General features: G+C 55.8%; 3 protein-coding genes and 1 long non-coding RNA gene across 6 annotated transcripts; 2 read left to right on the top strand and 2 right to left on the bottom strand.

Moving 5' to 3' along the window:
* Positions 1 to 1,491: 1,491 nt before the first annotated feature.
* On the bottom strand, positions 1,492 to 9,122 carry LRRC3C (leucine rich repeat containing 3C). Of its 2 annotated transcripts, none has more exons than XM_065699223.1 (2): positions 8,498 to 9,122; positions 1,492 to 3,900 (listed from the first exon to the last, which is right to left on the bottom strand). In XM_065699223.1, exon 2 carries the CDS (start codon positions 3,820 to 3,822, stop codon positions 3,043 to 3,045), a length of 780 nt encoding a protein of 259 aa, XP_065555295.1. In that variant the 5' UTR covers positions 3,823 to 3,900; positions 8,498 to 9,122; the 3' UTR covers positions 1,492 to 3,042. The 2 variants fall into 2 exon arrangements, with proteins under 2 accessions (XP_065555295.1, XP_065555296.1); XM_065699224.1 differs by lacking the exon at positions 8,498 to 9,122 and adding an exon at positions 5,341 to 5,417.
* Positions 7,865 to 17,720, top strand: ORMDL3 (ORMDL sphingolipid biosynthesis regulator 3). Its single transcript, XM_065699225.1, has 4 exons — positions 7,865 to 7,993; positions 11,623 to 11,830; positions 13,112 to 13,263; positions 13,350 to 17,720. Exons 2-4 carry the CDS (start codon positions 11,657 to 11,659, stop codon positions 13,483 to 13,485), a joined length of 462 nt encoding a protein of 153 aa, XP_065555297.1. The 5' UTR covers positions 7,865 to 7,993; positions 11,623 to 11,656; the 3' UTR covers positions 13,486 to 17,720.
* Positions 12,396 to 25,062, bottom strand: LOC136024122 (uncharacterized). 2 transcript variants are annotated; one of them, XR_010616755.1, is made up of 3 exons: positions 24,901 to 25,062; positions 14,555 to 14,646; positions 12,396 to 13,284 (listed from the first exon to the last, which is right to left on the bottom strand). It is a non-coding gene; the product is annotated as an uncharacterized LOC136024122 (long non-coding RNA). The 2 variants fall into 2 exon arrangements; XR_010616756.1 differs by lacking the exon at positions 12,396 to 13,284 and adding an exon at positions 13,291 to 13,794.
* Positions 18,919 to 24,795, top strand: LOC136024117 (gasdermin-A-like). The gene is made up of 9 exons (XM_065699217.1): positions 18,919 to 20,101; positions 20,255 to 20,465; positions 20,943 to 21,108; positions 21,194 to 21,287; positions 22,016 to 22,063; positions 22,306 to 22,460; positions 22,853 to 23,003; positions 23,138 to 23,211; positions 23,912 to 24,795. Exons 1-9 carry the CDS (start codon positions 19,771 to 19,773, stop codon positions 24,140 to 24,142), a joined length of 1,461 nt encoding a protein of 486 aa, XP_065555289.1. The 5' UTR covers positions 18,919 to 19,770; the 3' UTR covers positions 24,143 to 24,795.
* Positions 25,063 to 25,111: the final 49 nt, after the last annotated feature.

Here is a 25,111-nt window from a genome sequence, read left to right as displayed (position 1 = left end):
CAGGAGCATCATTTGGCTGACGGAGGGAGTCAGGACCAGGCGGCAGAAGAGGCGTCACAACCAGTGAGGACCCATCTTGCACCAGTGACCCGTTTTCCTCCATCCCGGACAGGCAGAACAGTTCCTTGTGTGCCCGGTGCGATGGGCAGAGAGCACCTTGGAAGTCAGTAACAGCTTTACCAGCGTGTGGAACACTGCAGAAGGAGGTCACCTGCTAATGCTGCCGCTGCTGATCCCAGCAGATAAATCAGGAGAGGAATTACCCAGGAACACAGCATTAAAATGGATGATTCCATCACCGCGCGTCAGGGAAAGCATTGACTTTGACACTGAACCCCTCGTACCCACCAACACCGAGGCAGGAGCCCGCCCACAGCAGCAAGTGCTGGAAGAGTGGGATGAGGAAAACCCCTCTTTGGGATGGAGCCATGGAGGAGCCTTGCAGGCGGCCGGCCCCAAGTTCCTCCTGTGCTCAGCCGCATCCTGAGACCCCTCCAACGCCCCAGCTTGGCCACAGGCACCTCCTGGAAATACGCGGTAATCCCAGTTTTCTGCTCTTCCCCATTCCCTTTTAACACCCGATCAAATATCAGACATTGCCAACAGCACGCAGCTGGGTCCATCCCAATCCAGGTTCTCTTCCCAAAGCTAATTGCAAGTTTTATGAGGTTTCTTACATATCTGACCCCCCCATCCACAGGGTTCCACAACCAACCCATTGCTGCCACCAGAATCCACCTCCCTTCTCCATGCTTACAGCGGTTGCCATGAACCCAGTGCTTTCCACCCTGATCACTCCCTGTGCCCCAGGGCAGGGCTGGCCCCGGGGGCTCAGCATCATCCAGCCCCATGGGGAGACCGTGGGGGAGCCACAGCCCCATGGACCGGGTGGCAGCAGCATCCCCGGGCCCTCCCCAGCTGCTCCCGAGCAGGGTCCCCCCGGAGCACCCCGAGTTGGGAACAGCAGCCATCTGCTGGGAGCCTGGGCCTGCGTCTGGAGACAGCGAGTGACAAACGAGGTCAATGTCCTCAAGCAGGAGCTGTCACAACGCGTTAGGTCCCGGCTTCCTCCTCCCACCGCGCATCCACATGCGCCACGCAGGGAAAGGTGCCGGCAAACCAGTGCCCCAAGAGGGACCAGTGGGACCGTGGGCACCGGGATGGGTTTGTCCCTCCCGACCATGGTGGTGGCTGCTCCAAGTGATGCCCAGGTCTGGTCGGTGGCGACCGGAGGGAGCAGGGCCCTGGCACAACGTGGCTCGGGCGCTGTCACCGTGCCGGTGACCTGAGCCGTGCCGCGCTCACTGACTGCAGGCGAGGGCAGGGTTACCGGCAGTGCCACGTATCGGGTTCCTGACGGCTCCGGTGCCGGGGCACGCAGACTGGGAGGGCACCGGCTGCCACAGGCACCGTTCACCCGCCCTTTACAGCCAGGATGGCACCAGGGACCGGGTGATGCCCCCATGGACACACACACACACGGGCACGGGCTCCAAAGTCAAAGCCGACTTTATTGGTGTCTAAAGTAAGAACGTAAAAGGTCCCTTAAACAAAACACACGTTGGGTCAGACGGGCACGGCAGCGATGCCGGTGCCTTGCTCTGGGGCCCCACAAGCCCTGGTTGTATGTGGGGAGCTGCCGTGGGGCTGTGCGCCCCGGGGTGCCTGGTTTGGAGCTGGGGCTGAGGTGCTTGTGCGTGGCAGAGCCCCTGGTGTGTGCTGGGCATGGAGGCACTTGTGGAAGGGCGCAGGGGCTGCTCCCGGCCGGCTCTGGACCACGGCTCCCACTGGAGCACGGGCAGCAGCCGGCGCCGGGCCTGGCCCGGTGCAGGGGATGCTCAAGCAGCTTTGGTCGGTGCTCCGGGTGAATTAAGGCAGTTTAAGCTTCAGCTGGTTTTAAACAAGGGCAAACCCATCAAACCCAGCCCTCAGACACAGCTGGAGGGGTCTGGGTCTGCTCTTGGCTTTGCTTCTGAGTCACCGCTTGGACCCTGCGCACCCAAAGGTGGGCACCAACCCTGACCCACGCTGGCCACCAGCGCCCTCCCCTCTACCTACTGACACCAGGAACCTGCAGCCCAAGGCTGGAAGGGTCGAGAAGGGATTCGAGGGCTTTTTAGAGCGGATTCAGGCTCCTGTGGGAGTGGGGAGAGGGCGGAGGAGCCGCGGCGGCTCCCTCCATCCCCGCTCCCCTCACAGTGACCGGTCGGCAGCTTGTGAGTCCTGGAGCCGGAGCCGGGAGCAGGCGGAGGAGGGCAGCAAACACCGACCTGCACGGTCCCAAGGGAGCACTGGGGGGAATCCTGCTCCCCACAGCACATCCCAGCAGGGCCGGACCCACCGCCTGCACCCCTCAGTTCCCCTCCAGCAGCTCCTGCATCCCTCGGCACCCCCAGGGAGCTCATCCCCGGGGGAGCTTCATTCCCCATTCGCTTCTTGTAAGAACATCGTGCTCCAAGGGGGAAGGTGCCGGGGTTGCCCATGAGCTGCCCCATCTCCAAGTGGGACCCCCCCCCACCATGCGCCTTGCTCCACCTGGACCGGGGGTGCCAGGAAAGGAGTGGGGAGCAGCAGGGGCTGGGATGGGAGATGGGGCAGCTGGAGCGGGGTACCCAGGACCTGCCCCTCGCCTTTCCCAACCGATGTGTCCCCACCTCTTGTCACCACCCTTTGGTCCGGTGGCTCCAGCCCCATGGCCACACCGCTCCGGGTGCAGGCAGGGAGCCCAGCACCGGCTGCTCCGTGCCGCCGGGACCATCCCCTGGGCAGCCGGGGCGGGATTAAACCATGAACATCATCAACGGCCCAAGGGATCCCTGCAAAGGAAACACCCCGGTCTGAAATGAAGTCTGAACGCCCCAGGGTCCCTCTGGTCCGGGTGGATGCTCGGTGCCCGGTGCCCATCCCCATCCCTGCTTCACCTCTCGCGGCACCAGAGCTCCCGCTGCCGGATGCTGCTTCCCTGCGGAGAACCGGACAAATCCACGCCTGTTCCTGTGGCAGCTCCTGGCAGCCGCGGGTGAGCCAAGTCCTGCCGGAGCCTCACACCACGGTGCTGATGGTGGACGACTCCTCCGACCTCCGCTGCTTGCTGGGCAGGGACTTGAGATACTCGAGGTGCCGCCGGGCGTCCTCCTGGTTCTGCCGCACGTAGTAGACCAGGTAGGAGATGACCATGGCGAACCAGCCGAACATGGTGACCAGCATGGCCACGTCCGTGGTCTTCTTGTAGACGTTGCAGAGGTCCGTGTCGGCCATCACCTGCAGGAAGGCTTTGCCCACGTGCTCCTCCTGCGCCGAGGAGTCGCAGACGAGGCCACCGGAGGAGCCGGCCGCCAGCTCCACGGTGCGGACGAGCTCCTGCAGCCGACAGTCACAGAGCCAGGGGTTGTCGGAGAGGTTCACCTTGGCCTTCAGGTTGCTGAAGGCGTCTTTGCTGACGGACACCAGCTTGTTGGAGGACAGGTCCAGGGAGCGGAGGTGCTCTGCCAGGCCCCGGAAGGCTCCGCTCTCGACGCTGGCGATGGCGTTGTGGGACAGATCCAGCTCCAGCAGGAGGGGCAGGTCCCGGAAGGCGTCGCGGGGCAGGAATGGGATTCGGTTGGAGTCCAGGTAGAGCTTGTTGGTGTCGTTGGGGATGTCCCTGGGGACCTCGGTGAGGCGGGCGTTGCTGCAGCGGAATGTCTTCAGCCCCTCCTCTTCCGAGGGGTAGCAGCCCTTGGGGAAGGCTGTGGCCGAGCGGGGATGGGAGGCCAGGAGGAGGCTGTGCAGGAGCAGCCACGCGGTCCCGGAGCACAGCGGGATCCGCACTGCCGCAGGCATGGTCCCGCGCTGCGGCTGTCACAGGGCCGCCGGCCCCGCAGCTCTCAGCCCCGGTGGCTTCAGCTGGACTGGGTGCATCTGAGGTGGAGACAGCAAAGGGACAGCGTCAGACCAAGGGGCAGAACCCCTCCGGCTGCAAGCACGGCCATGGCGCAGGGATGGGATGGGACAGGGCCAGGAGCACGGCCCACGCATCCCCCTGCCATCGGATCCGGCAGGATCAGGCCTCGAGGGGCCGAGCGAAGCCGTCTCCTGCAGCTGGGCTGTACCAACGGGGCCAGCTCGGGCTGAGCCAGCGGCGGGGCGAGCTCCGGCCCCCCAAGGTCGCTGCGTTTGATGGCTCCGGCGCTCGCTCGCACGCGGCCGGGGCATCCCGGCACGGATCCTGCTCCAGGCGAGCGGGACCGGAAACCCGCGAGGGCAGAGGCAGAGCGGGTGCCCACGTCCCGGCTCCAGCAGCGCCCATGGCACACGCGGGGTCTTCCCCTTTCGAGGGTGCCAGTGCAGGCTGGGCGCTGCGGTCCCCTGGCCGGTGCCACCGCGGGGTCGGGCTGCCCACACCACCCCGTAACCATGGTCCCCATCCAGCCCTTGATTCCGGAGGGGAAAAACGTCAGCAGGAAAGAAACGAAAACAGAGAAAGGAAATTCACTGGGGCTGAGCGTGGGGCGAGCTCCCAGGGTGGGTCCCAGATAAGGCCCCGGCTCAGCCCCGCTTCCCCAGCCCTGGGTCCCACCACGTCCCCATCCCATCCCCAGCCTGGCCGCGCTGGATGCGGATGCTCTCCGGGGTTAAAGACACCGGTGTGGAAGGGCACCCATCAGCAAAGCTCCGTGCTGCAGGCGGGCTCCCGGAGCACCCAGCCCGGCAAAGCCGGTGCCGAGGGGCTGAGGTGCTCACCCAAGGGTGGCCCCGGAGCCCCCCCTGACCACTGCGCAGGGTAACCCGGCCCAACCACGCCAAAACACCCCAAGGTCACAGCACTGCAGCCCCAGCCCCTGCACCACCGCCCCCCCCCCGGGCTCCTCGAGGTCCCCGAGCAGGGACCGGGGCTCACAGCGGACAAAGGGCCCCGGGAACCCGCCCCACGCAGGCGTCAGGATCCCACCGGGCTCAGCCGGAGCCGGTGACCCGGGCAGGGGCTGCTCCATCCCGGGGGACCCCGCGGGTGGGATGCGGCTCCGGGGGCCCCGCACTGAGCTCGGAGGGGGTCCCCGCAGCCCCCGGTGCTCCGGCCCGGGCACCGCAGCGAGGACGGGCACAGAACAGCCCAACCCCGGCGGTGGCCGCCAGCCCCTGGGGCGGGACGGGACCCGCCGTGCGCTCGGGGCAGCCGGGGATGCCCCGGGGTTCCCCCCGGCTCCGCTCCGCTCCGGGGGCGTCGCGGGCGAGGGAAGCCCCGGTGCTTCCCCGGGGAAGCTCCGCTCCGCTCCGCGCTGCCGGGGACCCCCCCCCCCCCCATCCCCTTCGCCTCCTCCTTCCCTGCCCGGCCCGGGGGGGGTCCCGGTGCGGACTCACCTGGAGTGCGCGGCCCCGCGCCCCGGCCCGGAGCGGCCGCGCCCCGCGCAGCGCGGCGGGACCGGAGCCGGCGGCAGCGGCGGGGCCGGTGGGCGGGATCCTCCGCCCGGGCCTCCCCGGGGCTCCCCGCCCCCGGCCCGCCCCGCCGCGGGGGGAACCGCGCAGCGCCGGGCGCCCCCGGTCCCGGCCCCGCACCCGGGAGCGGCTCTGCCCCGGAGCGGGGCGGGGGGGGACCGGGGGCACCCGGTGAGGAGCTGCGGGGATCCCGAGCGCCGGGACCTGCCCCGCGCCCCCCCCGGCGCTGCCCCCGGGGCTCCCCGCGGCCGTCGGGGAGAACGGGACCCCCCCCGCGGGCACCGGCATCGCTTACTCGGGGAAACCCGACCCGCGAGGGGGGGGGGGGCCCATCCCCGGGCTTCCGGGGCTCGGCGCTAACCCGGGTTCTGCCGCCCCGGGACACCGGCGGGGGCCGCTCAGCACCATGGAGAGCGGCCGCCGTTACCGGGCTCGCCGGGCGGGGGGGTCCCGCTGAGCGCCCCGGTCCCCGGTTCTCCGCGTGGGGGGAGAGCCCAGCCCCGCTGCCCGGGGCGCATCAACCGGTTACGAGGCGCCTGCCCTGGATCGCGGCTCGGTTCGGAGAACAAAGCCTGGCGGGGAGGCGCGGCCGGGCAGGGCGCGGGGACCCCCCCGGACCCCAACCCGCTGGGCAGAGCGGGAGCCCCGTGTGCCAGGGCTGGCCTGGGCCGTGGTGGTGGCACTCGGGGGGCCGAGGCCGATGCTCTTGGGCGCCTTTGGGTCGGGCAGCAGAGCAGCCCCGCGCTGCCCATCACCAGTCCCAGCGCGGCCGGGAGCGGGGCACGGAGCTGGGACCTGCCGCATCCAAGGGGACACGGTGACAGGCGCAGGGGGTGCTTGAGCTTCGAGTGCCGGCTCGGGGCTGGGTCACCGCAGAGAGCCCGGGAGCGGGAGCAGCACCAGGGCTGCTCCCCCGAGGTCCCACACTCCAGGACACGGCACCCACGAACCCGAAATCCCAACACCTGCAGTGCAGCAGGGTCCCACACGGACCCTCCCCTGCTGCAGCCAAGGGAGAGGTGGCTGCATCCAGCTGTACCGGGGCTGAATCCGGCTGCACCAGGGTTGAATCCAGCTGCACCGGGGCTCAATACAGCTGCACCGGGGCTCAATACAGCTGCACCAGGGCTGAATCCAGCTGCATCGGGGCTCAATACAGCTGCACCGGGGCTCAATACAGCTGCACCGGGCCTGAATCCAGCTGCACCGGGGCTCAATCCAGCTGCACTGGGGCTAAATCCAGCTGCACCGGGGCTCAATCCAGCTGCACTGGGGCTAAATCCAGCTGCACCGGGCCTGAATCCAGCTGTACCGAGGCTGAATCCAGCTGCACCGGGGCTGAATACAGTCAGTATCGACCGGGCAGTGGGACCGGCAGCCCCAGATTGCCGGATGTGAGCGCGGCTCCCGGCACGGGGGAGGCCGGAGCAAGCAAGGCCCAGGAATTCCTACGGGAACAGCCCCTGAGCCCACTGAGAGTGGGGAAACGCCGGTCCAGGCTTCTGCCAGACAATGGATGGGGCTGACGGGGTCCTGCATGCGGGATTCAGCATGGCGCTGAATCCCGCATGCAGGACCCCGTCAGCCCCGGTGCCGCTGTGCGGAGCACGGGGAGCGGGGTCCCATCCCCTGTGCCCACGCCGGCAGCGGGATGCTCCTGCTGCATCCCGGCAGGAATTCGCATTGATGGGCGTTTAAAAATAGCGGCCGCATTGTGCTTCCCCCTCACGTGCGGAGCCAGCGGGGTGCGGGGAAGCTGCTAAATCAGATGTCACCGCGCAGAGGGAGCTGCTCAGCCGGGCAGGAGAGGGATAAAAATAGAGCTCGCTGCGTGCGTGGTTCTCCTGCAGAGCAGGGCCCGCTCCTGCGGGATTCCCACTCCGCGCACAGGCATCCCCGCACCGCAGCCGCTGGGATGCGCAGCGGGGCCAGGCTGCGGCCGAGGCACACGCAGAGGGGCAGCCCGGGCCCCCCGTGGGTGCAGGGACCCCCACCCCGGGGAGCACCATGAACCCCCACCCCCCCCCCGGTTAAACTGCGCCGCCCCCAGACCAGGCTCTGCCGAGCGGCCCCGGTGGGGCTGCCCCTGCCCCGCACACCCGCACGGGGGGGGCTGCGGTGGCGGCACAAAGCCCCTCGCTCCGAGCCTCTGCAGGCACAAGCGGGGCCTGCGGGGCCCCCCGAGCTCCCAGCGCGACCTCGGCCGCGGGTCCCGGTGTTGGAGGGGAGGGAGCCCCCAGCGGGACCGGAGCCACCCCGGGGGGGGGTTCTCCTGGGGCTCCGCCCGCAGCCCGGCGCTGGCAGCGGGGGGTGCTGGGGCTCGGACGGTACCGGCGCTGCCAAGGACCCTCCGGGGGCAGCCCCGCGGTCACCGCGGTGCCTACAGCGGCTCCGCTCCGCAGGCTCGGCCCCGGGGGCGGGCTCCGGTGCTCGGGACTACAGCTCCCGGCGTGCCGCGGCGGCGGCGGGGAGGGCCGGGCCGGGCCGGGCGGCGGCGAGGAGCCCGTCGGGAGCGCAGCCGGGGCCGCGGGTGCGCGACGGAGACAGCCCCGGCCCCAGCGAGCCGGGCCGAGCAGCGGTGAGTGCGGGCCGGGAGCGGCGGCGCTTCCCCGGTCACCCCCCGGGGTAACGGGGCCGGTGCGGGGCACGGCCGGAGCCTCGTCCCCTTCCCCAGGCCCGGCGCTGGGGGGGGGGGGGGGGGCGGTGGCAGCGGGGCCCGTCCCAAGGGGAAAACGCTCCATAGAGAAACAAGCGGCTGCTGGGGTGGGGAGGAGGGGGCACACCGGGACCTGCCCCACACCCCCGGGGGCCGTGTGGCGTGAGCGGGGTGCAGGAGCCCCCGGCCGAGACGCTCCCCCCACACCCCCCCCCCATCATCCCCGTGTCCGGCAGCCAGAGCCCCGCAGCTCCCGCTCGGTGCCCGCTGCTCCCCCGCCAGCCCCAGGCCCCCTCGGCTTTCCCAGGGCTCCAATATGTGGAATTCCAAGCCCGACTCCAGGCCGAAGCAGGACACAAAGCGGCACTGCCTCGGCCCGACCTCCCCCTCCAAGCCCAGCCGTGTCTGTGGACATCTTCCATGTACCTGGTGCTCTGGTCCAGACGCTGATGCCGCCTTGCAAAGGAGGGGTTTGAGTGTTTATCCACTTGGGAGATGGTGCTCGCTGGTGCTGGCAGGGATCTTGGCTCCGCAGCAGCTCCGCGGGATCACAATCGCTTGGGATCAGAATCACTTGGGTTGTGGGAACACTCGGGAAGATCTGAGATAAGCCCCCGAGCCCTCCTGCCCTCTGGCTGCTGTCCCAGAGGAAGCTCCTGTGATGGGCTGGTGGAGAATGGGGTGCGAGGCGCTGGCGAAGAGCTGAACAGCCAGGGACAGGAGCAGATGTGCTCACGCTCCTCCTCGGGGGGCAGGAGCCGTGCTGTGGGGTACTGGCTGCACTCAGAGGTTTGTCACTCAGCAGCAGCTGATGGGTGGCAAAGTGAGCAGGAAGCTGCCCATGTCGTTTTGTTCCCCCTTTCCTTCGAAGCGAGGAGATGCTGGCACGCCAGACATGGAGCTGGCAGCCCTGAGCTTCATCCCGAGCCCCGGAATGAGGCTTTCCCTACAGATCCATGGACAGGGAGTGGGAAGTCGGGAAGGATCGGGCTGAGGAAGGGCTCGGCTCCGCCATCACGGCGTAACCACAGCTGACTTTTCCCCTCCTTGGATAGACACCGTCCGACGTCAGCACAGCCCTGACCTTCACACTCTGCCTGGTGACACATTAAAGCCTCTCTGTCCCCAAAATCCCCGCAGCACACGTGGGAAAGCAGAGCTCCACAGCCAGCTGCTTCCTCCCACCACGGTGAGCTGCCTCCCTTTGGCTGCAGGTGAACAACTCCCGGGTGTAAAAGCAGACACCACGGGATGTGGGACGGGGGTAGGGAGCGCAGCTCCCTCAGCCAGGCTTTTGCAATGAGCAAAAGCCGTGTGTGCAATCCAAAGGGAGCAAAGAGCTCGGCCAAGGGCTGCAGATGCCTCTCAGGAGGGAAAAGACTGAGAGATGAAGTGGTTTTAAGGTGGGGAAGGACTTGGAGAAGCACGTGGAATTACCCTCATCGTAGGACGGAACGCTTGACATCGCTGGATCTCTCTTGCAAGACCAACTTAACCTCTTGTATGTTCTAACACTTTACTCATTGTTACAAGCAAGGAAACGGAGGCACCAGGAGGAGAACCGGTTCCCCGGGGGCTGCTCCATCTGCCCCTCGGCCACCCGCTCGGTCCCCAGCCCAAGGAGGAAGCTGAAAGGTTCAGCTCTCGATGAAGTTGGATTTGGAAGCCTGCAGCGAGGTCACCAGCCCCTTCCCCATGCTCAGTCCAAGCCTCAGCCGGGCAGTTCTCTAGAGCTGAGCCCTTACCGGCATTGAGGAGAATGGCGAACAGCCTGCTGGGGATGCATTCCACAGGGATCTTTGCTCTGTTTGGGATTGGTTGCAACAAGAAGACTTCTTGACTCGTGTCATGCCTCACTGCAACCCCTGGGTTTCCTTCTGAAAGCCCTCTGGAATTGCACTAGGTTAGGGATGGAGCTGCTCCGCCTGCTAGGACTCAAGTCCAGCTCTTAAGTCCAGCTTCCAGACTGAGCTTCAGGCTTTCCTCTGGAATATCGAGGATACCCTTTGCCCTAGGGGATGGGTGATGATTTACAAGCGCTCCCCAGACCTGCAGCCTTTTTTCTTGTACTAACCTCCAGCCATAAGTGCCCTGGTTGTCACCTGGGTAGCAGAGGTAGGTGAGCATCTGCTCAGCGCACCTTGGCAGCCTGCAACACCGAGCAACAGTCACCTTGTGTGGGTGAAAGAGGTTTGGAAGCTCCAGCCAGCATCCCAGGGGCTGTGGAGCCAAGCACTCGCCTCACACCCCAGCCCTGGGCAGGGCCAGGGGAGACAGCCAGCTCCTGACACACACCAGACCCAGTGCTCCACAGGGAGCAAGCAGTTGGCCGTGGTGTAATGTCAGAGCTGGCTCAGACTCACCTCCTGAGACCCAGACTGAGAGCTGGAGAACAGCAACACCATCTCCCAGCTGCAGGAACCAAAGGAGCCCAACCACAAGGCCAGACATCAGGAAGCAGCCTCACCTTGGGGGCTGGCGAGGGATGGAGCGCATTAAACTGCATTTCCCCAGGAGACAAAGATGATTTTACACAAGAACTTCCCTGACCTCAAAGACACTCAGTTTTACAGATGTTCTAATTTGTGCTGCTTCCTGTGATCTCTGCAAACCAGAGCTCTCATCTTCTCAGAAAGCCTGAAAGCTGACCAGTACCTGCTGCGCTATCAGTGCAGCAACCCAAAACCCACTGATAGCTGCACTGTCTCCAGGAGGATGACGCTGTCCTGCTTCCTCACCTTCCTGGCATTGTGGCTGCCCCATCCCTGGCAGTGCTCAAGGCCAGGTTGGACACAGGGGCTTGGAGCAAGCTGCTCCAGTGGAAGGGGTCCCTGCCTGTGGCAGGGGTTGGAGCTGGATCAGCTTTAAGGTCCTTTCCAACACAAACCAGTCTGGGATTCAGAAAAACACCTGTGTTCCTCCTGCATGGCAGCCCTTTGCAGGTAGGGCAAGGGCCATCTCCTCTGCAGCTCTTGCTCATGAAATATCTTCCCAATGCACTTTTCCTCCTTATCTCTAACTTTTTATGATCCTCAAGAAGAATCTTGTTCCTTCCCCAGAGCCCTGTTAACTGAGTTGAACTGATGGGGAGATGTGTTGCTGTAGAGCTGTCATGCCTTTACTCTGCAAACATGCTCTTTCCAAGGTTAAGAATGTGCTGAATCCATAAACATGTAACAAGCTCCATGTGCCCGGTGCTTCCATGATTAACACTGCGATGATGACTTCAGAAGAGCTTCAGGTATTCCTGTGAGTCTCCTCAGGCAATTGCAGGATTGAACCTTCCCGTTTTGGTTCCAGGAAAACCTTTCAGCAGATCACAAGTAGCTTCTGTCACGGACAGGCTTCCCACATGTTATTCCCAAAACTGCTCCCAGATTTAGCTTCCCCTCAGAAATGGCAGCTCTAAGAATGAAAGTAACGAGATGCAAAGCAGTGAACTTGTGATTTTTAGAGCAAACTACAGGTTTGAGGTTTGATGAAAAGCAAGAGGGTGCTCAGCTTAGATGGAGGGTTCCCAGCACCCGAGTACTGACGCAGCTCTGCTTTAGTTTCAGGGGTGCCTATTGGACACAAAGAGCCAACATGAACGTGGGAACAGCGCACAGCGAGGTGAATCCCAACACCCGGGTCATGAACAGCCGGGGCATCTGGTTGTCCTACATCCTTGGAATTGGGCTGCTGCACGTCGTGCTCCTGAGCATCCCTTTCTTCAGTGTCCCCGTGGTTTGGACTCTTACCAACATCATTCACAACATGGTAAGGGAATGGTGTGGCTGGCTTGACTTCCCCTGGGGCAGGGAGACATCAGATTCCTGTTCAAACAATTCCTTTCTGTTTCCAAAGATGCAGTGTGAGTTACTCAACCTCCACCCCTCAGACTGCAATCTTTGCCTCTAGGTCATAGATTTAAATCCAGCCTAGGTACTGATGAGACAGCAAAGATGCGGTGAGGCTGCTCAGAGGGGACACTGCAATAATTTGCCTGCAGGGTAAGTCCTTTAGGGGACAGGCCACTGAAGCTGGCAGCACAGCCTTCACTTTGGTGGATACAACCTGAATTGGCCTTAGCAGAGTTAAGAAAACAAAACGAACACCCAAACTTTGTTCTGCTTAAAGATTAGTCCAGGCTCATCCCTTCTAAGGACCAGGTACTCAGATGAATGGGGGTCAGTGCTGTGCTGGGGGCACAGAGGCACATTCCAGGGTGCAGGCCAGGAGCTGCTTTAGTCCCTTCACTGCACAAGCCTCTGCATGTCCTGCAGCTGAGGAGCAGCCCTTCAGCCTGCGGCACAGGGGACAAAAAACCTCAGAAATGCAGCAATTGGCTTTATATCTTTTATTTTAAATAATACCTCAGCCTGAGAATATTCCAGAGACAAAAGTGACCCCCTTACCAGGGATCCTCCCGCTGATGTTTTTCACATCTAGGAGAGGAGGAACCCACAAAACCACTAACTAGAGCTGCCTGGAGCTCAGCTCACAAGCTGCCTGCTTTACATCCAGTTCCTTCCCCTTCTCTGGCAGCTTAAACAATGAGGTCATGGGAACAGAAAGGAGTTTAAAGGCCAGCAATGGCTACTCTTCAAAGCCATGTGATGCAGCCAGACACTTGCTGTTTATCTGTGCCCTGGGTTCCACTCCAAGAGGTTCACTCGTAATCAGAGCAGGAACAGATCCACAGCTCCACCAGCACTGTTTTTAGACAGCCTTTGGCATTGCTGGTGCATGGCAGAGCGATTCCACACTAATCTCCTGATCCCAGGGACGGGAGCGCTGTAATCTTGCGGCCACCTTCTTGGCTTACGCCCAGGAGCTGAAGCACAGGCCTCACGTGTGACAGCCAACCCTGAGCTAACCCCGGCTGCTTTCCTTCCCCGCAATCCCCACTTTCTTAGCTGCATTTTCCAGCGGGGAGGATGCATCCCTCTAGTGGCACAGGGCGCTGGTGCAAGCTCCCCTGACCGTTGATGAAGCTGAGCATTTCTGGTGGTGTGGAGGTCCCCTGCACGCTTCACACTGCGTTTGTGTTTGCTACAGAGCATGTACATCTTTCTCCATACCGTGAAAGGAACTCCTTTTGAGACTCCGGACCAGGGCAAGGCTCGGCTGCTCACGCACTGGGAGCAGATGGACTATGGAGTGCAGTTCACGGCGTCGCGCAAGTTCCTCACCATCATGCCCATCGTCCTGTGAGTACTTCATGTGCTGGCCTGGGGAACAAAACCACAAAGTGCTATGACTCAGCTCTCCCCCTCTCTGTTCCCCTCCTTTCCAGGTATTTTCTAACCAGCTTTTACACAAAGTATGACCGGATCCACTTCGTCATCAACACCATCTCCCTCATGAGCGTCCTGATCCCCAAGCTGCCGCAGTTCCATGGAGTCCGGATCTTTGGGATCAACAAGTACTGAGTTGCGTGGCTGGAGCGAATGCAAGAGGAGCAGGGGGAGAGGGGGATGTTCCTTCTCTCTAGTTCCGTTTCTCCTTCCCCACGCAGACTGGGATGCAATTTCACAGCAGCTGTTTAACTGCAGTATCTGATAGACATACACCGCATGCTGGATCCTCACGCCCAATAAACCTAAACCAGCTCCAGAGTAGAGTTTAGTGGAAGCAGGATGCATGGCACGGGATTTCTTATATCCCAGTGTCATAACTAGATGCAGACTTCAAGGTACAATGAGGATGAATTCTGGCAGGATTTTCATCTATCCCAGACACTGAATGAAGAGGGATGAGGGGAAAAGCTTTTAGTGCTGGTACTATTGCTGTGGTAAATGCACTTTAATATATTTCCCTTTCTGAAGCTAAGTGCTTTAAGCAGTACGTGGGGGAAATTCAAAGGGATACAGCCAAGCTTTCCCAATACCTGATTGTTCTGGGGTTTGAGTTCCATTTTGGCACAGGGGAATGGGAAGAGAATGGCAAATTCTTATTTTACAATCTTTTACGCCACTGAGATAGGAAGCTCTTTAGTAAAACCAGTAGAGGAAGGAGTGACCTGCAACCTGAACAACTTCCTCTTTACTGTGGAACAATTCGTGTGCTTCAGGGAAAAGCTCAATAGAACCAACATCAGATTTGTTATTTTCAGCTTGTAGCAGAAGCTGATTAACAGCTCTCCAGCCCAAACTGCTGATTTTTAAGGGCACTCTGAGTGCTCAGGCAGTGCAGCACTCAGCCCAGGAGCTGGGTGCAGGGCAGTGATGACTGACAGCAAATGCCACTGAGCAGCTCACACGCAGCGACTGCACCAGTGTGGGAGAAGCTGCAGACTGACAGGTACAGGCCAAGTGAGATGGATGGATGATGCCTGCTTGCTGTAATCAGTGACTGCAATTTGGATTGTTTTCTCCTCAGTCCAGCTCTTGGTTGTTCAAGTCCATGTCCATGTTACTGGGATCTGCCAGTTCTCCACTTAGCCATGGACTTGGCTCAATTCCTGACTCGAGGCAAGTGAGTGTTCCAGTTCCGGCTTACCTGGAAATCAGTCGCTCAGCTCCACACGAGTCCTCACGTGGTCACTGGTGAGGAGACCGTAGGAGAGCAATACCGACCAGCACCAGCCTGACCTGGCCAACAGAAGGACACAATGGGTCACTGGTAATAATTATTTAGTACAGGAACAAAATCAAGCCTTTTTCCCATTAAATTCCCACCTAAAGGATGCAGGTTTGCAGGTTTAGATTTCCTGGCTAAGAGAGCTTTCTCCTGTTCAAAGTCATTGCTTTTAATTTTGGGTTGTGTTGATGAAATGTGTGAACCCTCATGCTTCCCCTGTAAAAGCCTCTCTTTTCTTGTCTTAGTGCTTCTCTCATACTTTGGACAATGGTATAAACATTTTAAATACGTCCTTTTTGTTCCTGCATTAGCTTTAGAGGTCAGAGTGGACATTGTTGAGTTGTTTGATGGTCTGAGCATAGGACATGGGAACTTCAGGTTTGCATCTAAGATCCAGTACTATTCCGGGTAGAATTTTACGCAAGCTGCTTTACTTCTATCTCAGACTTACTGCTGCAGAGAAGGGAAAAACATTTCATGTACCTCACAGAGGAATGCAGAAAGAATCATTACCTAATGTTGGGTAAGTGGAAATATTTGAAGTGAAAAGAAGTTTTCAAGAAGGTGGGAAGAGGAAAGAATCTGGCTGGATACCTGAGTGCTGTTGTCCAGTTTGACACGTGCAATTTACTGGATAGGGAGGTTGAAGCTTTTAACCACCACAATGCAAGGACTGCTGCTGTAGTTAAGGTACTATATGCCCTAAAGCCAGCACTCTTTAAGCTACTAGACAATGACTTTTGGGAAAAAATTCTGTTTTCAAAATAGAGACATTTCAATCAGCCAAGTACCTTTGAAATGCCTGAGAGATCAATAGCATCAATGCCCTCAGAGGCAGGGCGACTGTCCTCAGCTACAGCTGGGTCTGTAACACAGGCTGCATGTTGTTTTAACAGATCTCAATGTCTGCCCACAGCTCAGGCTGGTAAATCTCCAGAGAAAACAAAACTACTTACATATTTTGGTAGAAAACAAGGAGAAAACCTTTTCTTGCAACAGAAACAGTCCCTGTATCCTTAAAACCATTACTCCTGTATAGATGTGTGCTGATTATTTCTAAGTACATGCACATTACCCAAAGTCAGAGGAGTTTTGGTATTTTTAGCCTAAGTGTGAATTGAAGGTAGGGCTCAGCTCTTCTCAGTGGAGTTCAGCACTTCATGCAGTTTCCTTGAAAGCCTGGGCATTACAGCAGCTGAGGGTCTGAACTTGTCCCTTGTGCTGTTAACTGGGACATCCGATCCTAAACCAGGGTGGGATTAGAAACTTCTCCAAAACGCAGTTTTTAAAGCCTGAAGTTTAAAACTTCTTGATAGGCAAACCCTTAATTCTGATAGTGAGTTTTTCTGATTTACCTTGTTCACACAAAGGATTAAAATAGCACAGATGTGTTCGATGGCAAATGACATTCTTTACAACAGATGCCATGGAATAACTGAAATTAACTCAGACTCATACAGTTAATCCAATCAAGGGAACATAAATGAAAACTGGATAAACAGGGAAAGTGAGAACGGAAGGTTTTATGGTAATAGTGGGGTGTGTTAAGTAAGTATCTACACAAGATTAATAATTGAGTAGTTATACATCTGATAGTATCTTCCTTAAGATCCCATCTTAAGGGTAGGTATGAGAATTATCAAGACTAGAAAAGAAACCATAAGTGAATTGTAATTAAAACCACAGCCACAATTGCTACTTGTTAGTGGTGCCTGAAATGAAAGAGTTATGGGGAGTGCTGGCTGAGCACCCCCTGTGCCAGTTGCATGGCTCTTTCCTGTCGTATCACAGGAGCAAGTGGTGCCTGATTTCAGCTTCCACTTGGATACCACCACTGTAGTGGCCTGGAAGAACTGGACACAGTTCTGGGTCTCCTGGAACTGAAACCACTTTTAGTTTCTTTGTGTGTGTTAAATTCATGCAGAATCACGTTCAGCACTCAAAGGCTGCTCTTGCACACGCACAAGAGTGGAATCAAAATACTAAAACTCTTAAAGGATAAGTGATTCCTGAGAAAAGGAGATCAGGACAGTGTGGGCAGGAGGGGGGTTTCCATACCTGCAGCCACCAGAGCAGTGATCCCAGGGTGAAGCCCACCTTCTGCGTGGAGAGCCAGAAGGCGAGCACAAGGACTGTCTGCTCATACACACTGTAGAGCTTTCTTCAAGTACCCGTGTGAAGGAGACAACTGATTGTTACTGGTTTTAAATGGGATTTTGATCATGACAGATTTGCCTCTCAGACTTGTACGGGCTTTCTGCAGAGTGACCAGGGGCAAACTTCAGCCAGAGAATTAACAGCAGGCTCCATCCTGTGCCTGAGAAGCAGTTACTGGGTAAGCAGGTACTCCAGATGCTTTTCTTTTTCATTCTATCACGAATGCCAAAGGAGAAAAGCCTCTGGAAAGTACCACTTGAACAATTCACAGGCAGTGGCAGATAAAGTCTCCCTGCCCCATCCTGTCCTGGGCAAAGTCTCTTCTAAGCCACTGTCAAGGCCATGTGGGTATTTACACAGAATGGCAGTTACTGCACCAGGGAAGTCAGAAAACAATTGAGTACTGACAGCCTGATGCTTCTGTCCTGCAATGCCTTTAACACACCCCATGGGATGGCCAACAGCTCAACCCTTACCAGGAAAAAGCCTTTAAAAACATAAAAGAGAAAAGCAAAGCTGAGATATGGGGCTACTGAATTCCCAAGTACTTCTTTTTAATCATGATTTCATTTTTGTTTTAATAGACATGCGGTTCTGGCCCTTGCTAAAGGGCCAGCAGCTGCTTACTACTGTCAACACATTAACGTTTCTTCTTGTGACTGACATTGCTTTATCATTGCCTATAATCTCTTTTCAGCATGCAAGTGTTTGTGTGTCTGTAGCCTCCCTGGAACAGTTGGAGTTGAAGTAGTTGGGGTTTTAAGGGAACATTCTGACACTGTACAAAGTTGTAGGTTTTTTTTCCTCTTTTTGCTGTGGATACATGAGTCTCATGTAGAGAACTTTCTAAAATAAAGTGTGAATATTTTTATTACTCCTTTGTACAGTATTCTAAGAGAAACTAATAAAGTATTCCTGTAAAAACCTGGGTTTGGGTCCTTGCATTGTTACACAGACAGGTTTTGCTTTTAAACCAGCAGAGCAAATAAACACTTCATACAATAGTTAGGGTTGGAAAGGACCTTAAGATCATCCAGTTCCAACCCCCCTGCCATGGGCAGGGACACCTCACACTAAACCATCCCACCCAAGGCTCTGTCCAGCCCGGACTTGAACACCACCAGGGGTGGAGCATTCGCAACTTCCTTGGGCAACCCATTCCAGTGCCTCACCAGCCTCACAGTAAAGAACTTCCTCCTTATATCCAATCTAAACTTCCCCTGTTTAAGTTTTAACCCGTTACCCCTTGTCCTGTCACTACAGTCCCTAATGAAGAGTCCCTCCCCGGCATCCTTATAGGTCCCCTTCAGATACTGGAAGGCTGCTATGAGGTCTCCACACAGCTTCTCTTCTCCAGGCTGAACAGCCCCAACTTTCTCAGCCTGTCTTCATACGGGAGGTGCTCCAGTCCCCTGATCATCCTCGTGGCCTCCTCTGGACTTGTTCCAACAGTTCCATGTCCTTTTTATGTTGAGGACACCAGAACTGCACACAATGCTACAGGTGAGGTCTCAAGAGAGCAGAGTAGAGGGGCAATTCCAACACATGATGGACTGAGCAACAATTGATCCCTCAGCAGGCAATCGCACCTGTATGCCACACAAACCCCTCTGCTACCAACAAGCCTTAATGCATGGCAGCATGTGTGCACATGCAAGTTATAATATCATCTATAAGTCAACAGAAGTTCATAAAAGTGCCTACAGCAACATCATATTGTCTCCTTGTCAGGACCACTCTCCCAGGCTAAAGTGAAATCCTCCTAATCTCGGGACATTCTGCTCCTCATCCCAGCAGGCAGAGTATGAATGAAACCCAGAATGACGCTGGAAATCCAGTTCTAGAGGAGTGTCTTATCTGTAGAAGAAGTTACCCACAGCCATTGCAACCAATCAAACAGCTTGACCCAGGTCACTGACTAGCTTTTACGGGAAGAATTGCACAAGCAACGAGTGTTTCTGCCTCAATCAGCAGAAGTTTCCGAACCACTGACGAAAAAGGCAGGGAGAGAGCAGGTCCTAGCCTGCTGCTGGAGAGGCTGCTTCATTTCGGAAGCTCCGTGGACAGCTCCACAGGTTGCCCTCCCGTGAAGGAGAAGCCACTCACCCCACAAACAGGCAAGTATATTTTTAAGCGCTTTCGGTCCTGATGAGGGGTAGAGCAAACTGTGAAGTGTTCTGATTTCTTTTTTATCTCTGGTTGATGTCTCCCAAGGGAATGAGTCCTGTCAGAGCTACCTAAATGATTCCGCATTCAGCACGAGATGATTTCTCATCCATAGCTCCATCACACAAAGTTCTTTATCACCCCTTCTATATGCTAACTGAAGCAAAACTCAAACTCTGGATTAAAATCGCTATTAGGAAACCAACAGCGATTCTCCTTCTGCCTTTGAAACAGCCAGTTCTCTCAGGGGGGTGGGGGGGAAAGACAGGACAACACTTCTGGGTTTCATTTATACTTCTACTTATAACGCACTGTTCACCTCTCAGCACTTTCAGTTCTCCCAGTAAGACACAAATACAAGCTTTTTGTGCTGCTCTTATTTTGAAGCATTGCTCTTTCCTGCCAAGCAACAAAATGCACAGGGGAAATAGCAAAAAACAGCAAGAAACTACTCAACCTTTTTCCTTTAAAACTTGCATCAGGGCACCAAATTAAACTGATTCAAGCATTTACGACAATGACAGGTCCTAGGTTAAGGTGCAATGTCCAGTAATGAAAATGCTAATGGTAAGTACTAGCACATGCGGCAAAATAGCTTAACTGAAAGTTAAGAGACGCCAGTGTTGAAGGTCAGTGTGCTCCCAAATGACCTTTCCTCATCCGCAAAGGATATGGTGAGTCGAAATGAGATTCATGCTCCTACCTCTCCAAATGCTTTCCTATAAACCATCCAGTTCAAGTTGTGTCTTGGACTAACACAGGGTTTTTGGGGTGTTTATCCATTTGGAAGAGTTCTTCCTCATTACAACAACATGTTTTGTTACATCTTTCTCCTTGTACTTCAAGTAATTTGGCTTAACGTGCCTTGCCTCTTCCTAAGGCACAAGTCTATGTTGCTGTGGATCAAAAATTCATCCAGCTGCAACAGGATGTTTAAAAAAATCACCCAATCCATAGTGAAACAAATGGATCCAGATGGAGACCTGGTCCCAGTTCGCAGCATGTTGGACCATGAACATTTCAGACCCCTGTGCCTAGTGAGAAGAAAAAGAAAAGCCACATTCCAGCGATCTCCCCGCTACAGACAGACATGGTACAGACTGGAGGATGTGCTGCTGCCTAGACAGGATGGTAAAAGCTCAGGTAAAGACCACATTTATCAATCTTAAGCTCACAGTTTCCACAGACAAAACATTTGGGGCTGAACTAAACCATGTTCCATCTTTCTTGTGCATGAATAGTTGTAACATTGAGTCTGTGTAATCATGCTTAAGCAAATGCATGGAATGATTTCAGAGTATCTCATTCCCAATGGAAGTGAACAAGATTCAAGGCAATTTCTAATCAAAAGGAGTGTCGCTGACAGAATTGATGGGACTCTCATCGTTCCTGCTGACTGCACAAGAGCGGAGGTGAAAGGAGCTGCCTCCTTGGCCAGCGAGTGGTCCATCAAGCTGCAGAAGAACCACATACCACCAACAAAACTTGAGGCACTGAAAACAGAAAGGTAAGGCAGGCACAAAGGGTCATCCTCCTCTGCCCCATGCTAGGTCACACAATGGTTTTTCCAACAGCCAAACCCCAAGACCAGGGAGCATGTATCCTTCCTAAGGAAGCAGATTTCCAGAGTCCAGGAAAGAGAGGTGGTGAAAACTCCTCACCAAGCTTTGTAATGCTTATAGATCTGTCTGCCATTCAGAAAGCAGGAACACCTCAAGATGGAGTCAAGGCCTCTCCTCTCATTGTTTGTGCCTGGAAAGGAGCAGTTAGATCATGACACATCACCCATCTGACCTGCCAGGCCACCACCTCACTGCCCCTTGGAGAAGAGGAATGCATTGAGGACAGCAAGAATTCTAAGCCTATTTTCTGCCACCTTTTTCCCCCCAGAAGCCACAAACACAGTGATATTTTCATGTGACACAAGCATACAGTCCCACAGGACTTTTGTCCCAGCTAAAACAGGACCTTTTTTCTCTTTTAGGAAAATTAATACAAATCATGCCTTCATTCAACAACTACAGAAAAACCACCAGAATTTGTACGTGGTTCATGAGACCATAGAAACCCTGGAGGAGACCAGCTATCAGGAAATCTCTGAAGCAGACGGGAACTTCATGGCCCAGATTTACGTCAAGTTCTGTGCCAAGGTTGGGTTTCAGGCTCAGGATTCAGCCATTCCCCACCCTCTGCACATCCTCCAGCCTGATAACATATTAATGTTTCACTAACCAGGGCACCAGAAAGAACAAACAAAGCATAACCATACCCAAAGGTTGCACCATGGCCTTCAGGGCATTCCAGCTGGCCATTTCAGATGCATCGTGGGGTAAGTAACTTCCAAATACTGCTAACTCCTCCATTTGGGAAACACCACAGGAGAGGAAAGATGTTTTCTGAAGCATTGTTCAGCCTCACAGATGCCCTCACCTGATTTCAGGCACGAACACAATGTGAGTGACAGAAACCCCCTGGGAAAAAAGCTGTGCACAGTATACAAGTTAAAAGAGCTATCTGGGAAAGAGATGCAGCTTCAAGGGGGTGATAAGGAATGAGAGGGGGAAGCCCCAGCTCCGCATTCCAGGAACTGCAGAGCTCCTGCTGAGAAATGACACAGAGCAGCGCTGGTTTTGGTTTCCTTTCCTCCTCAGAAGGTCAGGGAGCAAACAGGGTGGCTGTCCCTCCACTGGGATGGGCAGAGAAAGAAAGGACCGAGCTCCATAAATCCTGCAAGACTGGAGAGCGCACATCTGGCTTTCAACCCCTGTGCTCCCCACACCTGTGTAGATCTGGTGGAGTATAAGCTGTCATATTAATTTCCTTGTGTTTTAACACACTCACTGCCTGATGAAAGGCACAGGACAGTAAGGAATGAGATTCAGGAATAATGAGTCCTAAATGAACAGGTGCACTAGAGAAGAGCACAACCTGACCTACAACCAGCATGTGATATCAGACCTGGGACACCAACATCTTCAGCCTTAAAATCAACCACCCTGGTAAAATATACCCCCCAGCTGAAAGCCTTTCAGCATTATCCTTTTTTTCCTGTTGCAGATCTTCATTATTTCCCAGAAAGTCTTACAAGCAGTCTTCAATCTGATGGTAAGAAACGTATTTTACTCCTTTCCCTCACACTGTTTCTCCCCGCTCTGGGCAAGATTGAGTTTCTCCAAACACAAGCCACCAGAATCAGTGTCTTTGCTGTAGTTTCAACACATGACAACTCAAAAGTTGTACACTGCTTTAAAAGAAAGTATTCATAGAAGAGTTTCAAATTCTAAATGTAAGGTGCCAGTGAACTTGCCTGGTTTGGAAGTGATACTTGGGCTCGTTCTGCTTTTCAGATGTCTTGCAAGGAACATTAGGAGCACTGGAGGCAGAAGTTAAAAGGAATTGTCACATTCTTTCCACGTTGTCTTCTCAGCTGTCCATCATCTTATTAAAAGCCATCAAAGCTGTGATGGGAGACAGGAACCTCTTCCAAGAACTGAGCCACAAGGTAAGCGCAAAGCTCTTCTCACTACCAGGATTTACAGACAGAGACATCCACCTCTTGCCCCAGAAACCACCTCTCCTGTACCACAACTAGCAACCCAAAAAGCCTTCACTCGGTGCATGTCTGGTCTCCATCACCATACAGACAAAGACAGTGCTCAGGACAGAGTCAACTGCAGAAATGTGTCCTCTGTAGAACCTAGCAGGTTCACTTGAAGGTATCAAACCATTTAAATGTCCTATCCTGTCTTTAACTGCAGCCAGTGTGAATGCTAAAGCCCCAATTACAGCCTCACAAATAGCATAGAGAGGGGAAGACACGTATTACATGACTGTTCACAAGCTCCTGGACTCACAAGCCTCTTAAACCCTGCTGTTTCCTCCTATCTCCTCTAGATGGAAGCAGTTCTTGACGAAGGTGACAGTGGCGAGCTGAAAACAGAAAGCCCAGCCTTAAAACATCTGCTGAGGCTCTTGCAGCAATCCTCAGCAGACATTCTCCTCTGCATGGCAGCAGCCATCGCCTACACCCTTGATGCTTTAGAAGGTAAGGCTTGCTGGCCACTTTAACAGAGAAATCAGTAGCACCAGAATACGTGAAAAGCATTCCTCACCCTTCACTTCTCCCCAGCTGGCTTCAGTTGTGGTGGGGTTTTGGCACAACCTGTTTTAATTCTGCAGAGCTCAGTGAGGATCAGCTCCTGCTGCTGCTCGAGTCCTTGGAAAACAAGATCGTGTCTCAACAGCTTAAGCTGGTGAGAGAACATACATCTCATTGGGCCCAAATGAAGGGATGGGTGGGGTGTGTGTTATTTCAAGTAAAGCAACTTTGACATGATGACACAGGTAGCAGTATCACAATTTAGGGTAACACTGGGAAAAGGGAAGGAATAATTGCTTCAAACATGGCAGGGATCAGATTACTTTAAGGAAAATCACCCCAAGACATGAAGGCCAAAGATTTCTACCAACTGTTCTGCTGATAATCAGCATTCAATCGGGCCCAGCTACCACCGCTTGGCTGGAAATGGTGGTCAGAGATCCCTGGCTTCTTTGGCTCCTGATTTAAATAAGAAAACAGCATAAACCCCACTATTTTGCCCAGGGAAATTGTGAATGCTCCATCCCTGGTGGTGTTCAAGGCCAGGTTGGACAGAGCCTTGGGTGACATGGTTTAGCGGGAGCTGTCCCTGCCCATGGCAGGGGGGTTGGAACTGGATGATCTTAAGGTCCTTTCCAACCCAAACCATTCTATGATTCTACAGTTTTAATTCCTTGGCCATAACTAATCCCCAAGAAGCCAGGAACTGAACACACGAGCACAATAATCTTTCAGGTTGAAAAGTCCCATATGAGCAGCACTTCACAAACCCAAGAGATCATTTACTTAACGACTTCCACAGCTGCGATATAAAAATACTGATTTTGCCTTTTCTTTTGGTCCTTGCTATGAAGGTTGAGAGCATCTTGAAGCAGAGAGAATACGGGAAGGGGTTCAGGGCAGACCCCAGCTTGCTCTACTTCTCCCGAGAGAGGGAACACCAACTAACCATTGCAATGGTGGAGATGAGCGGGGTGAAGCTCCATGAGGACGGATCTGCTGCTTGCACTAAAGAAGCCTTCTCAGCCACAGGAGCTCTGTACGTGTCCCTGTATGTCCTCAATCTTCTGAGTAACCCCCATTAGGTTACGCAGCCCTCCCATGCGGGCTGATTTAAAGATAATCACTTAACAATGTATTTGAAAGTCTCTTAGCACAAGCCAGCTTCTTTCTCCAAGTTTCATCCCTGTGTAGGTGAGGCTCTTGCACTGCTTTGAAATGAGTGGCAAAGGAAAAGAGCTGTGGCTGCCCCATCCCTGGCAGTGCTCAAGGCCAGGTTGGACACAGGGGCTTGGAGCAAGCTGCTCCAGTGGAAGGGGTCCCTGCCCGTGGCAGGGGTTGGAGCTGGAGGAGCTTTAAGGTGTTTTCCAACCCAAACCACTCAATGACTCGAAAAGCAAACCTAACGCAAGAAAACTCCTTATGGAAGCCAGATCCCAAACCTGCTTTTTTCTTTCCTCCCACATGAATGCCGAATGCCGGCTGCAAACCCCACTAGCCCAAACGGCCACACACCACTGAGCTTTACATGACCTTGGGTTTCCTCAGCGACCCAAAGCATCACCCCCGCTGCTCAGGCAACCCCTCCGCAGTAACCCCATAGCTCAACGAGTGGGAGCTCAGAGCAGTTCAACCCCGCAGGCCCCACCTGCAGCAGTAAGGGGCAGGCCCCGCTTCGGAACTGTATTACAAACGCTTTGCCGGCTGCTTGACAAATAAAGCTCTTTGCTGACCAACACAGCGCTTTCCAAGGGCACTTTTTACCCTGAGGTAACGCCGCGCTGCTGCCCGCTCGCCCACCCCACAGCTCGGAGGCCCCTCACGGAGGGGCACCGCTGCTTACCTGGGCGGCCACCGACGGCTCCGGGGGCACCAACAGCGCGGGTGGCGATGCCCATGGGGCGAGCGGAACCCGAGCCCCGGTTCCTCGAGCCCCGGTTCCCCGAGCCCCGGTCCCCGGAGCCCCTGCAGAGGGAGGCGGCGGCGGCGCCCATGCCCGCTCCCTCGCACCTCACCTCAGCGAGCCAGGCGGGAGCAGCCGAGCGCGCTCCCGG

This window comes from Lathamus discolor, chromosome 20 (genome assembly GCF_037157495.1).
Source record: "Lathamus discolor isolate bLatDis1 chromosome 20, bLatDis1.hap1, whole genome shotgun sequence".
In the NCBI taxonomy this organism is placed as follows: Eukaryota; Metazoa; Chordata; class Aves; order Psittaciformes; family Psittacidae; genus Lathamus; species Lathamus discolor.
This window is presented reverse-complemented; position numbering and strand designations above follow the sequence as displayed.

Coding starts and splice junctions, on each gene's coding strand:
- LRRC3C (XM_065699223.1), bottom strand. CDS start 3,822: ATGCCTGCGGCAGTGCGGATCCCGCTGTGCTCCGGGACCGCGTGGCTG.
- ORMDL3 (XM_065699225.1), top strand. CDS start 11,657: ATGAACGTGGGAACAGCGCACAGCGAGGTGAATCCCAACACCCGGGTC. Junction 11,831..13,111: donor CCAACATCATTCACAACATG/GTAAGGGAATGG, acceptor TGTTTGCTACAG/AGCATGTACATCTTTCTCCA. Junction 13,264..13,349: donor ACCATCATGCCCATCGTCCT/GTGAGTACTTCA, acceptor CCTCCTTTCCAG/GTATTTTCTAACCAGCTTTT.
- LOC136024117 (XM_065699217.1), top strand. CDS start 19,771: ATGTTTTGTTACATCTTTCTCCTTGTACTTCAAGTAATTTGGCTTAAC. Junction 20,102..20,254: donor ACAGGATGGTAAAAGCTCAG/GTAAAGACCACA, acceptor GAATGATTTCAG/AGTATCTCATTCCCAATGGA. Junction 20,466..20,942: donor GAGGCACTGAAAACAGAAAG/GTAAGGCAGGCA, acceptor TTTCTCTTTTAG/GAAAATTAATACAAATCATG.